This window comes from Oreochromis aureus, linkage group 12 (assembly GCF_013358895.1).
Source record: "Oreochromis aureus strain Israel breed Guangdong linkage group 12, ZZ_aureus, whole genome shotgun sequence".
Classification (NCBI taxonomy): Eukaryota; Metazoa; Chordata; class Actinopteri; order Cichliformes; family Cichlidae; genus Oreochromis; species Oreochromis aureus.
Genome location: NC_052953.1, coordinates 9,754,644 through 9,769,839, shown reverse-complemented (window position 1 = coordinate 9,769,839; position 15,196 = coordinate 9,754,644). Strand labels below are relative to the sequence as shown.

Sequence of the window (15,196 nt, the reverse complement as noted above, 5' to 3'; positions counted from 1 at the left end):
CTATCATCGTAATATATGATGCAACAACAGCATCAGACGGTTCAAATATTCGTAGAGTTGAAGTTCTGGCGTCAGACGAGTTTGAAATGCTGTTAGATGACCTGAAGAAAACTGATGTAATGTCTATATCAGGAGATGGGTTCACAGACAGAACTGATAATGCACAGTTGTGCATATATGTCCGTTTTTGGATGGCAGATTGCTCGGCTTACTACCGTTAGAGCGACACACAGCTGGCGAAATAATGTTTGAGAAGATTTCAGCTCTTTTTGAGGAAAATGGTCTGGATATGAAGCGTGTCTGTATACTTGTGACGGATGGGGCTCCATCCATGGCAGGAAAAGTGAGTGGTCAACAAAATATGTATTTAAATTTGAAAGGGAATTATCAAAATGTTTTTTTTGTTATTATTTCAAATGTGCAAAGAAAAAAAAAAGTTTGGTTATAGCTCCCTTTTTTTTTTTAAATGGACCTTTTGGTGTGCATTTGTGAGAGTTCACCAGAATTACAGGGGAAACAAGAATAAAAAAATACTTGTTTTTCAATACAGTTGTGTGGGTTTGAAATTGATCATGAACTGCTGCTTTCTGGCTGCAAAAAAATATCTGGCCCAGATAAATTCCTCCGTTTGAAAATTTGGCCCAACTCACTTTTTAGTTGAATAGCCATGGTCTATGCAGTGCTTTCTCAAGAGCTACATTTCAGACTCTATAGGCCTCAGTTAACATGTTTAATGTTAATGGAAGAATGTCTGTTGGACAGAAAAGACCCAAAGTGCAGAGCATGTAAAGAAGAAAAGATTTACTTTAAGTTATTGTTGTTAACTGTGGTTCTACAAGCTATTGGATCATGGAGTTTACATTCTCGCAAAACTACATAGAGTTTGGTGAAAACGTTATCACATTAAAAAAAAAAGAAAAAAAAAAAAGAAAACGTTATCACATGACTATATGTGATTTAACTTGTACAATACTGCCTGCACTAAAACAAAGGTGTCACTGAAATGTGTTTTTCTAATAACAAGTTAAGGACAAATAAGGAGACCTTTGGTTTAATTCTGTTTGCATGTTACAGTTTTACAGCACAAAGAAAAAAACAAAAGTTAATAGTTAAGACATATTTGGCAAGCAGGGTGACTGGTAGATGTGGATGAAAGCATATCTGAGAAAAACTAGCTTTCCGGGGTAAACTTTCCAGGTAAAATCTGGATTTTTGTTTCCTTCATTTTCCTTAATCTAAATAATATATAAATATAAGGTGAAACAGTGCCTTCAAGGTTTCTAGTGTTATGCTAATGTGCTGCTAAGCTCCCACTGAATTGAGTTTCACTACAAGACTCGGTGAAGATCTAGTGGAAAAACATTTGGCAGAAACTCAGATTTACAAACATCTGATTAAAAATTGATCGAATAATCTTAATACGATAACAACAGTTATCAGTTGTGCATAATGTGTTTTTGCTAAATAACTTTCTAGACCTCTAAAATTCCAAAAGAATTAAACACCACTGTTTCATAGTCACAGGATGTCATAGCTTTCATCAAGTAGCAACTTGCTTTTTTCTTTGGAACAGCAAAGCTAACCTATAAAGGTGAGTCATAGTTTATTTATGCTGAGCAGTTTATATGTGAGCTCGTGCCAGCCCTTTCTAAGAAAGAGGCAGGTTCATTCTACAAAGGTTGGCAGGATATCACAGAGCTAATATGGAGAGCTAGGCGCCATAAAAGCTCACACCAAACACCAGACAGACACACACTCTCACACCCACAACCACAGCCAGTTCTGAAAGGGAACTTGCTAAATTAATTTTCAAGCCTTTTTGCTTCGAGGCAACAGTCCTGACAACTGCACTGCTAAACTCCCCAACCCTAACCCTGAATTCTAAACTACTTAATGTTTTCTTTTGTGCCTTAACTAGTAGTATAAATATCATCCCAGCTTAATATGAGTCATAGGCTGAATAAAAGCACCAACTCACAACAGCAGTTCCCACCAAACACCAGAAATCCATTGATGCTGGGCTAAATCTGGTGGACGTCTGCTAGGACAAGATTGCAATTTAATTAAAAAAGGGCCTCACCTTGAACATTTGAGACATTTGTACCATATGAAATACCACTACAGAGCCTATGATAAAAAAAAAAACCCCCACCAATAGTAACAAATCAATGCTATATTTATTATATCTAAGTCATTGTGATCCACATGACCTACATTGTGTAATAGTGAACCTCATAATCATTGAAATGCTTACCGCGGGAGCTCTTTAATGATGCATCATCCTGTTAATAATGTAACACCAAAGCTCATGAGTGAAAACACTCTCTGGTCTCCTCTCTCTGATGCTTGTCAGGACAAACATTTAACAATACAGTGTCACTGTAGCAATATTTGCATAGTGTGGGTCTTACTCATGGGACTAATTGTTTTTTTGTTTGTTTTGTCTTTATCATCAGATAGACTCACTGAGATGACATTACAGGTCACAGATCTGTGGGAGGGACCAAGCAGCCAAGGCATAGGCACAGGAAAAAAATGTCTTCAAAAGGGTTTTCTTTATTTTAACCCTCAAAAAGGTTCAAAAGACAAAATTCAAAAACATAATTAGCAGGCCCATAAAAGAGGTCCACTAAATATAACTCTACAAAAAGTAATTTCCAGAAACTTAAACAAAGTGGACACAACTTAACTCACAAACTGACCTAATTACAAAGACACAAGAGGGTAGCTTTTATAGTGGTTTGGCCAAACCATTTACACACAATAGGGGAAAACAAAAATACACTAATATTAACTAAGCACAGAATAATGTAAGTAAACCTAAAACACCCCTGTTCCTGATAAGCACATGGTTGGTCCTGCTGAGCAGGGATTTTGTTCTCAGAGTCCTCAGCCACACCTTTTGCCCAGACAGGAAACAGCCACCGCCCAAAACCAGGTAACTCAAAGAAAGAGAAACATAATTAATATAACAGAAAACATTTTTAGAGAAACCACACACTGTTATTATGCCTCATAATATCAGTGTTAGGTTTAAATAAAATGATCAATGAATTATATTAATGAAGAAAACTGCAAACCAAACTAATAAAGTGAACAAATGGACTGATTTACCCATGTGTGGCTGATGCCATCACAATCTGTCTCTCTGATACCTGAAGCAAAAACGACTGTTCATACACTTAAAATGATGCTCATAGGAGAACGATATGCTCTTTGGTGTAACATTACAATTCATGGCATAATTTTCTACTCTCGTTTTTTTTTATTTCCTGACTGGCCTTTGTAATTTTTTCTCTGTCTGTTGTAAAAACGATCAACAGTGAAGTTACATGATATTAAATGGAACTGCTAATATACTATGGAAGTTACGATAGTTAAGGGATTGCCAGATTAGTTTTGACACAGCAGACAACACTTGCTGCACATGTTCTTACTTACTTCTTGACTTGACTTTTTACCTTTTTTTTTTTACCATAACCCCTTAAATTACCAGGAAGTAAGACCTTCTATTTCTCTTTTTATTTCATGATATTCCCCTCTCCCCTCCCTACAGGACATTCACACCAGGAGATGCTGGTCCAGAGCAGCTCAGATATTGAAGGACCCGTTCCACCCCGGCAATAAAGTGTTCCAACTTCTGCAATCAGGCAGAAGGTTCTGTACCAAGAACAGAGGCTCAAGAGGAGCTTCTACCCTCAGGTGTGTTAAATCAGGACTCACTTTCTCACTCACATTCTCATATGATGCCTGATCCTTCTGGCTTCACTGCTGCACAAGTCACTTTAACACCCCACTTACACAATGTACATTCCCAAATTTCGAACTGTAAATTTCCAAATTGTTTTATTTTATTTAACTTAGTTCACGTATACTGTATACTGCACATAATGTCCTCTTTGTATATATTTACTATAGATACTGTTTTTTCTCTCTATGTTTGCACAGTCGAGGGGCGTATCAGGACACATTTCACTGTGTGTTATACTTGTATACTAGTATGTACGTGACAAATAAAAGATCTTGAATCTTGAATGATGCAGATTCTGACTGTTGAATTAGGAGCGAGTTCTTCAGGAGGATCAGTTGGTCAGGAAAAATGTGTTCAGTCACCAATGTCAAATTTTAATGTGAATTCTCATTGAGCTCATCTCAGATGTTTGTCCTTTGGGCCAAAATTGCCAATTTGGCAACGTGGTGCGGAGGCAACAGCCTGGATGCTGCTGTTGAAACAGTGGAGATGATTTTGGACTTCAGGAGGAACCCAGCCCCATCATCCTGCCTGCCAAGTCGACATTGACGAGTCTTTCTCCCACGACTTAAAGTGGAAGCTAAAAAAGCACATCAGAGGATCCGCTTCCTGTAGCTACGGAAGAAATTCAACCTGCCAAAGTCAGAAGAATTCCTCTATAACTGAATCCATCCTCACTTTCTCCACCACCATCTGGTGTGCTGCAGCGTTGATATGTGGTGACTGGCTGCAATCTGCCTTCTCTCCACGACCTGTACCACGCTGAGGTGGACATAAAACATTACTGCTGACCCCTTCCACCCCAGACATAAACTTCCTGAGTCACTCCAATCTGGCAGGAGGCTGCTGACCAGCACAGCACAAGACGTTTTTGTCTGTCTGTAGCTGAGCATCCAGTACCTCTCCTCTATCTCACTTTATAATTAATGTGTTATAATAATAGAACTTTTTCTTATTCAAACCATACAAATTTCCACATCGGACTCTAGAGCACTCCATATACGTTTTATGTTTTATATAATATATTCTTATTTTTCTGGTTCAATATATATATTCTTATTTTTCTGAAACAAACTGGTTCTGACTGTAACAACAATAACCCTGAAGCCACAGAAACATTAAAAAAGTATAAAATTTTACAATGCAAGTCACATTTTCTTTGGTTATCACCGAAGCTTAGCTTAGAAATGATTAGAAACTAATAAAAAAATAATATTGTCAATCTATTGTCAATTGAGGAAATCTCATAATGACATCTCTTGACCCTCAGAGTTTCTTCTTCGCTGGATGTTTATTTTAGAGTAAATTCCAAAAGTTTGCTGTTGACTGCTGGGGTACAAATGTCACACGCCCACGTGACTGTGTTTGACCCCTCATTTTATCTTTAACCTTTCAGCCTCTTGCTTTGTTTACACTGATTCTTGTTTTCTACACCATCACACAAATGCGCCACCACACCTCATTTTTATCTTTCATATACAGGAGTATATGAGTTTATATAAAAAGTATATTTGATTCAAGCCTATAAAAACTGCTGAAGGTCAAGGTAGAGCAGAAACCTTATCCAAACACAGTATGGATGAACAGTCAATGTTTAATTTGCAAACTAAAAAGACATTTCTTTTTTTTCTTTTGGTTGCTACAGTTGCAGAAATATGTAAGGACGAGCTTTCACAGACAAACAGTTACAAAACCATACAAATATCAGTACTGTTTGCACAGATAAGGCCAGACAAAAGAAATGACCACTATAAAAACTGGAATAGGAACCACAGATGAAACAGCAAAGACTGTTGTGCAGAGAAAACAAATATTTTACCTACTTTTGATAGCAGCAGCATCAAATCTCTGCTGTGCTTGCCTGAGTTCGACTGTGGTATTCAGCCTGAAATGCAGACATGGGCTCGATCGGCTGGTCGTGGGAGCAACATCGTTTTTTAATGTATCAGTGTCTTTCACTTCCATTTGCTTTCTTATTTTATTTTCTTGCAAAACGGGGGCATCTATCCTTGACATGCAGGTATGTACAGTATAATTATGGCCTATGAGTCCACTCATTGATTGCATTATACAATGATCTGTATTACATATACAAACACTATAACATCTCAATTGTAAATACTATAAAATGGATCTCATATTTGAGTAAACATATCATTTGGTGGGTTTTTTGTAACTATATGAATCTGAGAGTATACAGACAGACAGACATACATACATACATACAGACATACATACAGACATACATACAGACACACACACACACACACACATATACACCAATACACCAGTGTGTGTATGAGTGATCTTTTGACAAATCTTACTCTTAAGCTATTTTATTTGTTATGTTTTTGGTTTAAGGTGAGAAAATGTGAGAAAATATTACAAAAGGACATCAAATTTTTGACATCATCAGCTGAAAGACATTTAGCTTATATAAATTGTATGTCATGGAAAAAAAAACAGTGGATCATCAAACTAGAGAAGCTGACATCTGAAATAAATGATTTTGTATTTACTAAAAAAAAACACTGATAAACTGTCAAAGGAGTTTGCAAAGAAAAGCGTCTGGACTTCTTTAAGTTGCTTGAAGACGTTTCACCTCTCATCCGAGAAGCTTCTTCAGTTCTAAGGTCAAATGGCCGAGAGTCCCAGATTTAAATCCAGTGGGAGTATCCCCCCAAAGAGGGACAAAGGACCCCCTGGGTTTAAATCTGGGACTCTCCACCATTTGACTCTAGAAATGAAGAAGCTTCTCAGATGAGAGGTGAAACGTATTCAAGCAACTTAAAGTCCAGATGCTTTTCTTTCCGAACTCCTTAGACTACAATGACCTGTATGACCGAGAACCTTCACAATAGTGTTCAGCATGATTTCCTACCTATAGGTACTTGTTTGTTTCTGCTGGAGGTAGTGTCCTGGCAGTCATCACGATGGGCATCTACAGCACCCTCCTGTTCACCTCCACACTTGCCTTTGTTGTACTCGTGTGCTGTGTGGATCACAGCTGTATCCACACCTGGGCATTTCTAATGCAGATGTTGTGGCAAACCTTCTGGCACCTACTTATACAGTACAGGGAATACTACCTGCACGAACCAGTCAGCATCAGGTATTAATCTTGATTTCACTCTGCTGTTACAAATTACATGAACGTATGGGACAGTTTTCATGCTATATCCTCCTAACCTTTCTTAAGTAAATATTCTCTAGGGTGTACAGATGTATGAATCAAGCCTGTTCTAACTTAGGATGTTGTATAAAATATAAATAAAGCAGCAGGCAGTGATTTGTAAATCATTGAAATTCCATATTCAACTGAAAATATTACATGTAAAACAATAGCTTCACATGTGGAAGCTGTGAAAGCTTGTTGTCTGAAAAATATAAGCTTAACAACCTGTTTCTAATAAGGAAGCAAGATAAGACTGGGGGAAAAAAGGCTATGGTATTTATTTAAAAACCAAGCAGGGAAGCTGACTCTTTCAGAAGTTAAGCTGGAGAGGGGATCTCTCCTCTCTCTTCTATAACAAGTTACAAAAAGTTGCCATCTTTAAGAAGACTGAGGACCTGTGTCCAGAGCAGTACATAAGCATGAACTGCACCTTAAGAAGGTGCAGTTCATGCTTAGCACATATTTCAAAATCAAGTATCCGTGATGGTATCCAGGCATTGATTACCTGCAAAGGCATCACTAATGTGTAACAATATCTACTAGGTTTGGAACAACAGAGACATCGTCTTTTTCAAGAAAGATCATATTTACGTAAGAAAGAACACATTTACATCATGAAATTAAAAATATAACAATGTAGAACATAAAATCATCAATTGAATTTAGTACCAAATCACAAAAGCAAGTGCTTTAAGTTGTAAGGCAATGACCCTACAGTATTAGAGAGAAAACCACAACAATCAGATGATACCGTATGGGCAAACCACTTGGTGATGGTGGGAAGGAAAACCCCCCTTTTAACAGGAAGAAGCCTCCAGGGAGGGACAGACATCTGCCACAACGGTTGGGAGGTGAAACTCCTGAGCAGGTTATCTTGCTCTTTCAAATATATAAGCTATGTTCTGATCTTTGATAGGATTAGAACACAGCACAGACCCTTCAGTTTTCAAATGCATACAGGGTTGTAAACACAGTGGCAAAAATGTTCCTAATCACACTTTTATGAAATATGTCAAAGTCAAAACAACCATGTGTTTTTCAATAAAACATTCTCTGTTGCTTGAAGCATTCAACCACAACACGTGATTTTAGCAGCCTGTTGACTTGGTTTCTTGTTTCCAAGAATTTTTATGTTGTTGCCTAACCTGTTAGATGCAGTTTCCAAGAATCAACTTTGTGTGATCACAGCACTAGAACAGCTACTAAACAGACTCCAATATGAATGTCAGAGGCCATTTCTTCACCATTATAGATGAACCCTTAGCCTAAGTTAGACATAATGTTTTTACATCTAATGTAAAAAGATTAAATGTATACAGATATCCTATTTAATCACAGTAACATCTCTTTCACTTTCAGACTATTTTTGGCAGTGTCCACTTTGATGCTGCTCACCCAGAGAATCACCTCTGTGTCTTTGGACCTTCAAGAAAAACGAGGCGTACTGACACCATCCAAAAGGCAGGCTTGTGTCACGCTTCTCCCTCTTATCAGCTACATCCTCAATTTTACCACACTGCTTGGTGGTCCTTTGGGTTCCTATGGACAATTCATTACTCTAATGGAGGGGATCAACCTCACCTCGCCACCCAGTCCACTAGGTGTAGTTTTCCTAAAGCTGATGCAAGTGTTAATGCTAGAGTGGGTTAGATTTTATCTTGTCTATTTTCTAAAATATCTTATCCATGATTTCAACCCTGGCATCCTCTATGGCATCCTGTCGACCTGGTGTCTTGGACTGGTTTTAAGAATACAGTATTACTCTCACTGGAAGATCAGCGAATGCCTCAATAATGCAGCAGGGTTTGGCTTTTGGGAAGATTCATCTGGGGACTATTTCTCCAAATGGAGCGGACTATCCGATGGGGACTTCTGGACCACTGAGGCGTCAATATGCATGTCACAGTTTGCTCGTCGCTGGAACGCCACGACAGCTTCATGGCTGCGTAGACTAGTTTATGCAAGGCACAAACACTTCCCACTATTCATGTGCTTTGGTTTTTCACTGTGGTGGCATGGTTTACACTTAGGACACTTTGTGGGGTTTTTCACCTGGGCAGCAACAGTGAAAGCAGACCATCATATTCACAGGAACCTTTTTCCAAATATTACACCGACACAGAGAAAAATCTACACTTTTGTAAACTGGATAAACACTCAGATGGTTGTTACTTGCATTGTTATAGCGGTAGAATTTAGAAATTTGTCTGGTTTGAATCTTTTATCCAAAACATACATAGGTCTTTTTCCACTTGTTAATATAATCCTGCTCTTTATCATTTTAAACCTCAATTCACTAGAACAGTAGTCTATATTATTAAAGTAAAAAGAATGTTGACTTTGGCTTCAGGAACATAACATATAACTGGGCTTAGATTATAACACCATTTCTACATTTCAGATGCAATTATAAAACACTAATTACACCCCTACCTCTTCCATATGAATTAAGAGGGTAAGTAGCAGTCACATGCTGTTAATCAAAAAGCAAAAGCAAGTGTGATCACCTCTATAAAAGTGTTTTTTTCAGCGGTTTCTGGGTTGGTGCATTCAGATGTAATATGGGCTACATCTCAGACTCTCATGGCAGTACAATTTGACTGAACAGTTATGGCTTGTTTGCCAGGAGAAAAATTTCTTCTTTCTAAAAAGAAAGCAGCAGTTTAGGTTTGCCAAGTTTCAACTGAATGACACACAAGAAAAAAAACCCCAACATGGCCATAATGCACAGACCTACGTTTGACAAAAACCAAAACACAGGATGCCCAGGACCTGGACACCTTACATTCACTGAGTCGACCTTCAGCTCTTCTGTATACCAAAGTATTGTGAAATGTGAGGCCATCTGTCTGACAGCTAGTTTTGCCAAAACTGGGTCGTACAACAGGACAATGATCCCAAGCAAACCTGGAAATCTACAACAGAATGGCTAAAAAAAGAAACACATCAAAGTGTTGCAATGGTAAAGTCCAGTCCTCAACCTGATTGAATTGCTTTGGCAGGACCTTAAGAAACTTCCACATAAACAAATGCCTGCAAATATCGAGCTGAAGCAACACTGTAAAGAAGAGTGGGCCGAAATTCCTCAACAACAATGTAAGAAACTGATAAAGTCATAGAGAAAATGATTACTTCAAGTTATTGCAACTAAACCTACCTTCTATATCGGAAGATGTACTTAGTTTTACACTGGACTGGATGGAAATGAATTCTCTTTTAAATTTGGGGCAGAGTTTTAGAGTACTGAAATATCATAGGTGAGAACAGTCTCATGTTGCAAAAGCACTAAAAAAACCCCAGTAAAGTCTGCAGATCTACATGCTGCCTGCCCAGCATAAAAACAAAGAGCACCAATGTCAACCAGTGACTCATGAAGGATGTCGCGCAAAGACCCAGATATTTTTGTGTTTTACGAACCAAAACAAAGTAATGAGGCCACTGGCGTACAGTACATTCATCAGGTAGGAAATTAATCATACTGCTCCCTGGTGGTCAATCAAACTTATTGCAGCAATTTCAATTTAGATTTACTGGCATTTATGAAAATACATAGGTTGTTAAACGAGTACTTCTCATAAAAAACAAAACACACAAATGTAATAAAACATCGTCTCCACTAATTATATGAAGGCTTGTTCATTTCTTCAAAGTCTGTCGTTATTCTTTCCACAAATTCCCGGCAACAATACCTAAAAATAACAACAGTCCAAGGTTTCTGTTTGAAACAAACTTTTTCCAGCAGTCTTCTGTTTTGTTGATGTCTAATGTGTAAATCTACGAGAGAAGGAAATAAATATACTTCAATGGAAAACCCATTCTTAAAACACATGTTCGATTAGAATTTAATCTGTTACTCATTTAAATGTTGTATTAAAGTCGACCATGATCCTCACCTGGTGTGTCAGGTGCAATGCCACACCGGTTAGTACAGCATAGTAAGGGAGAGTCTGTTCAGCATTGACTCCAGCTATCACCAGTCCAGACATCATGGCCACAGCGAAGCCACTCAGCCAGGGTTTGGTTTGCTCCTGGAACCTCAGTGCAGTAGATTTGACTCCTACTTTGATGTCATCCTCCTTATCCTATTTATGAAAGACAAAACAACGCGAGGTCGCAGTCAATCAAGGTCCCTACTTTAACATGGGACACATTAATCTCATGTTCACCTCAAAGGAAAACATCAATAAACACAGTAAACTGCAATCCTTAAACTGCATTTCTTAAATATAAAGGAACAGCTACCATTAACTCACAGTTTAAACTGTTTTTAAATTAGTTTCAGTTTCTCGGTTCCTTTCTTCTTAAATTTACAGGTTCTCAACAGTCACTTTATTACGTATACCAGTTCACCTGGGCAAAAATCCCTTATTGATGCCTGAGGTTAGACGAGAATGGACAGAAAGGAAGCTGATGGCAAGGTTAACTCAAATAACTACTGAGAAGAACATCTGCTAAAAAGCATCTCTCAACGCACAACACGATGGGCTACAGCAGCAGAAAAGCACATTGGGGGCTCCTGTCAGGAAATTGAAGCTATAATTTGAATGCTAAATTGGACAACAGATGACTGGAAAAACTGCTTTCCTGGTCTGGTCCTGATGACCTTGGTCATGATTTCTGCTGCAACATTTAAATGGTAGTGTCAGAATTTGGCATAAAAAAAAAACACACATGTTGCCAGGTATCATTGGTTCAGGGTAGTGTTGGTGTATGAGAGCGTTCTTTTAAATTTACTGCAATCAGCCTTTGGTTTAAGGAAAGAATTATGTTTAATAGGAACGAAGTGGTGCGATCTCTCAGGCCCACTACTTTACCTGATGTGCGTATATTGTGTCATATACCAGCGTCCACATCACTCCTGAGAAGTATAGCGGGAGACACACGGACCAATCACAAGAGCCTTTAATAGCGGACCAGCCGAGCAGAGCACCCCAGTTAAAAGTGAGTCCTAAAGTGAGAGGAGAGAACAAGAGAACAGCTATAGCTCTGGTAATCTGTAAAATATTAACTTTAGACAAAGAACACTACAAGATAACTTTGCACAGCACATACCCAACACAAACTGTGGCCAGTAAGTGAACCTCTTCATCAGCGGGTAGGTGATAACAAGAGATAAAGAAGCAGCACCCAGAGCTATACTGTGAGAGCATTTTGAACAATGTGAGGGAAAGACTGCAAAATAACTGATTAAATAATCACTTTTAGTTACACTATGAAAATTAACACTGTAGTAATATTGTGATCCAGTTCAACTGCTGCAATGATTTTTTTTTTCTCATGACTCGAAGGATTTAATCTAACCTATACACCTGTTCCTATCCTTCTACTTATATTTTCCTAATAAAATGTAATGAATGTTCATACATAAAATTGATTCTGAGTACCTGTAATAGTTGAGACACAAAAGAACCCCAAGTGCAAGCGAGAGCTGCCCTCCCAGGAAGACCAGCGCCTGCATTTGAGAAATCTCTCCTGATGCGATTGGTCGAGAGGCTGTGCGGGACACCTGCGCAAAAACACAAACAAATACGAACACTTTCAATTTATCAGAGCTGAAAAATAAAGAGACACTTTGAGCAGGGGAGTGACAGTGACACAGGTAAGTCTAACGTCTGCTTGGCAATGGAAGTTTTATTTACTTTATTGCAAAAACATGTCCTTTTCTTTGTTTGGAGTCAGCTGTAAGAAAATCTCATTTACTTTTTTGTCAAAGTCTTTGTCCCACATGTCATTGATGGTGCAGCCGGCCCCTCTCATGAGAAGAGCACCTGTACCAAACAGTGTGAGCATGCCCAGATCTGGGAAGCATCCAGGGTTAGCAGCCAGAGCAATGCTCCATGTGCAGGGGAGGTACAGCAGCCATGTCCCTACGATTAAAAGGCAATGAATTTCAAGTGAATTAAACAAGGAAGTAAGATAAGAACAGAAACAAAGCCCACAAAGAGATGAATGCGCAGCCAATAGCTACATTAATCTGGTGACATTTTAACTGTGGTTTGGTTTTAGATGCATCTGTGCAGTGACACTGAAAAAATGCAGGGTCAAGATATTTTAGACTCACTGTCTTGCACAGTAATTACATAAGAGTTTTACAGTTTGGTAGGATTACTTTAAAGAACAATTTTAACCATTATTATCTACATCATGAGTTAGGGCTACATGCTTACAAAGATGCTTCCCTGTTAGTGGCAGTTAATAGCTCTACAAGGTCAAAGATGACGTGCTTATTTTAGCCATTTGTTTTCTAAAGACTGTATTAATGTTATATAGCTTCTTGTTTTGTTAACATGGGGAAAATGCTGCTAAAAATCATTCTGGGCTTAAAGAGTGCATGTTTGGAATAAAGTCAAAATTCTGCAATATTCTAGATATCAATATTTTTTTTGAAAACTGATACAGATAAAAGTCATTGCATAGCAGAAAATGAATGCGTTTAAGCATGTAGACATGGTCATAATGACCTGCTGAAGTTAAACCTGAGTACATGAGCTTGCTTTGTCACAGTGGGAAGGAAAAGCTCCCTTTTAACAGGGAGGGACGGCTACTGTCGCGACTGGTTGGGGTGAGCGAATGAACACACGACAACACAACAATGTGATGTTCATAAAAGTACAAACCTATAGGTTTGTCCAGCCTCATCAGCCGGAGGTACGGTTGGACGTGTACTGGTGCTGAATTTACTATAGTAGCAGCTGATAAACTGAACGGTCTTCTCCCGTTTTGCTGTGTTTCAAGAAGTCTTATTGATGACCAGATTGCAGATTGGTTCTTAGGCTTTCTCTTCCACACACGGGAGTCTGAGTGGGGCCCATCTCCAGCCTTTATCCGTTCCTTCTGGACGAAGCAGGTAGAAAGACATCGATAACAAGCTCCATGGTGGATCCTTTTCAGAGTGCTCAAAGCTAGCTTGGCTGGGAACATGGTGTCTCTCTGCAGTCATAAAGATCACCCCTGCACACACACACGCACGCGCGCGCACACACACAGAAACAGAAAGACACACACGCAAACAAGGGTTTAACAAATGCATTTGCTACAACAGAAACAGAGATGTGTGAAACTTTTGGCTTAAACAACCTGACTGTTTTAGCTGTTTAGGTAAGACACTGCACACACCTATATGAGACAAGCTAGTGTTACAGTCACAAGGCTAAGCTATCACTGAAAATATAATGAATGCTACCAACACGCTTGCTAACTCTAGTGTGATATAACGCCAAAGCAAGCTTACACTGAAGGTTACAGTAGAGAATATACCGATTTTAAAAAAGACCAAACACTGGACAGATGACAACCAGATCAATGCTGCTCATACTTCCCTGCTGGGTCGTCATTGGTCGTCTCTTCTTTGAGGCTGACAGACAAGTTGGAGGACCAGCGCCTCCAACTGGTGTGGAGTGTGCATCACAATTTCCTTACTAGTTAAATAAAAACCAGGTCGTATCTCACACTAACTAGTTTTTATTTTTTATTATGGCAGCTCCATATTCAGCATTCTTTATCCAGTATATCCACTTTGGTTCCTCTGCACATGTACAAACAATCAGTAAGTTGGTTTTTGTGGTTTATTTTGCAATCCTCAATGGGAAATAGCTTTCACTTTTTAACTTTACAAACAATACGGCTCCATTACGACTAAAATAACACCAATAAGCCCCAAGCTTAGTTTCAATACAAAAAAAATTCAAAGTGAGAAATAAAACAAATAAGTCCTAAACAGATTCTTAAATTTACTTGTCAAGACAGGCTAGGGCTGTGGAATATGCAACATTACTGCACATGCAAAAAACATGTGACAAGTGTAAGCAGCAATACAACGGAAACCTCACTGCTCTTGCTGAACAGTGCTGCACAGGGCCCTGTTCCAAAGGGCTTCGGAGTTGACATAAAGCGGCAGTAAAGCGGCGATGTATGTCTGAGACAATACTGCCTAAACTTAAAGACTACAATGAGAGCAGAAACAGAGCAGTGTGGCTGGTTAAGTGGTGCAGTTGATAATGAAAAACATGCTTTCATTTTTTACTTTGTGGTATAAGTACTATTCACTGTGAGATGAGGAATGGCTGCATTCACCGCATTATAAGATCGTGAATGATACACCCTTAAGCCCCTTCTCGTTTGAGAGATGGTCGTTCCTTTTTTACACAAACGGCCTCCTGCTTAAAGCAGGGTACCTGTCTCGACAGGATATGCGCATCACGAACATATAAACAGTGAATTTGAAACATATTGAGCGAACAATTTAAATGCTGTGAAGACGTGATATATGA

The 15,196-nt window shown here is 38.7% G+C and overlaps 2 protein-coding genes across 5 annotated transcripts; one reads left to right on the top strand and one right to left on the bottom strand.

The window, feature by feature from the left end:
* The first annotated feature begins 6,615 nt into the window (after positions 1-6,615).
* LOC116312323 (ghrelin O-acyltransferase-like) lies at positions 6,616-10,285 on the top strand. The gene has a single exon (XM_039621128.1). It carries the CDS (start codon positions 8,236-8,238, stop codon positions 9,232-9,234), a length of 999 nt encoding a protein of 332 aa, XP_039477062.1. The 5' UTR covers positions 6,616-8,235; the 3' UTR covers positions 9,235-10,285.
* A 151-nt stretch (positions 10,286-10,436) lies between these two features.
* coq2 (coenzyme Q2 4-hydroxybenzoate polyprenyltransferase) lies at positions 10,437-14,322 on the bottom strand. Of its 4 annotated transcripts, none has more exons than XM_039621126.1 (8): positions 14,242-14,322; positions 13,544-13,877; positions 12,627-12,793; positions 12,311-12,432; positions 11,979-12,064; positions 11,741-11,874; positions 10,820-11,008; positions 10,437-10,700 (listed from the first exon to the last, which is right to left on the bottom strand). In XM_039621126.1, the coding sequence occupies exons 2-8, from the start codon at positions 13,845-13,847 to the stop codon at positions 10,584-10,586; spliced, it is 1,119 nt and encodes a 372-aa protein (XP_039477060.1). In that variant the 5' UTR covers positions 13,848-13,877; positions 14,242-14,322; the 3' UTR covers positions 10,437-10,583. The 4 variants fall into 4 exon arrangements, with proteins under 4 accessions (XP_039477060.1, XP_039477059.1, XP_039477058.1 ...); XM_039621125.1 differs by having other exon boundaries at positions 14,184-14,295; XM_039621124.1 differs by having other exon boundaries at positions 14,158-14,274.
* Positions 14,323-15,196: the final 874 nt, after the last annotated feature.

What these genes read in the sequence shown, in the direction of transcription:
- LOC116312323 (XM_039621128.1), top strand. Translation starts at nt 8,236, where the DNA reads ATGTATACAGATATCCTATTTAATCACAGTAACATCTCTTTCACTTTC.
- coq2 (XM_039621126.1), bottom strand. Translation starts at nt 13,847, where the DNA reads ATGTTCCCAGCCAAGCTAGCTTTGAGCACTCTGAAAAGGATCCACCAT. An exon ending in GAGGCTGGACAAACCTATAG is followed by an intron (nt 12,794 to 13,543) that starts GTTTGTACTTTT and finishes TTTTAATCGTAG; the next exon opens with GGACATGGCTGCTGTACCTC. An exon ending in CATTGCACCTGACACACCAG is followed by an intron (nt 10,701 to 10,819) that starts GTGAGGATCATG and finishes CTTCTCTCGTAG; the next exon opens with ATTTACACATTAGACATCAA.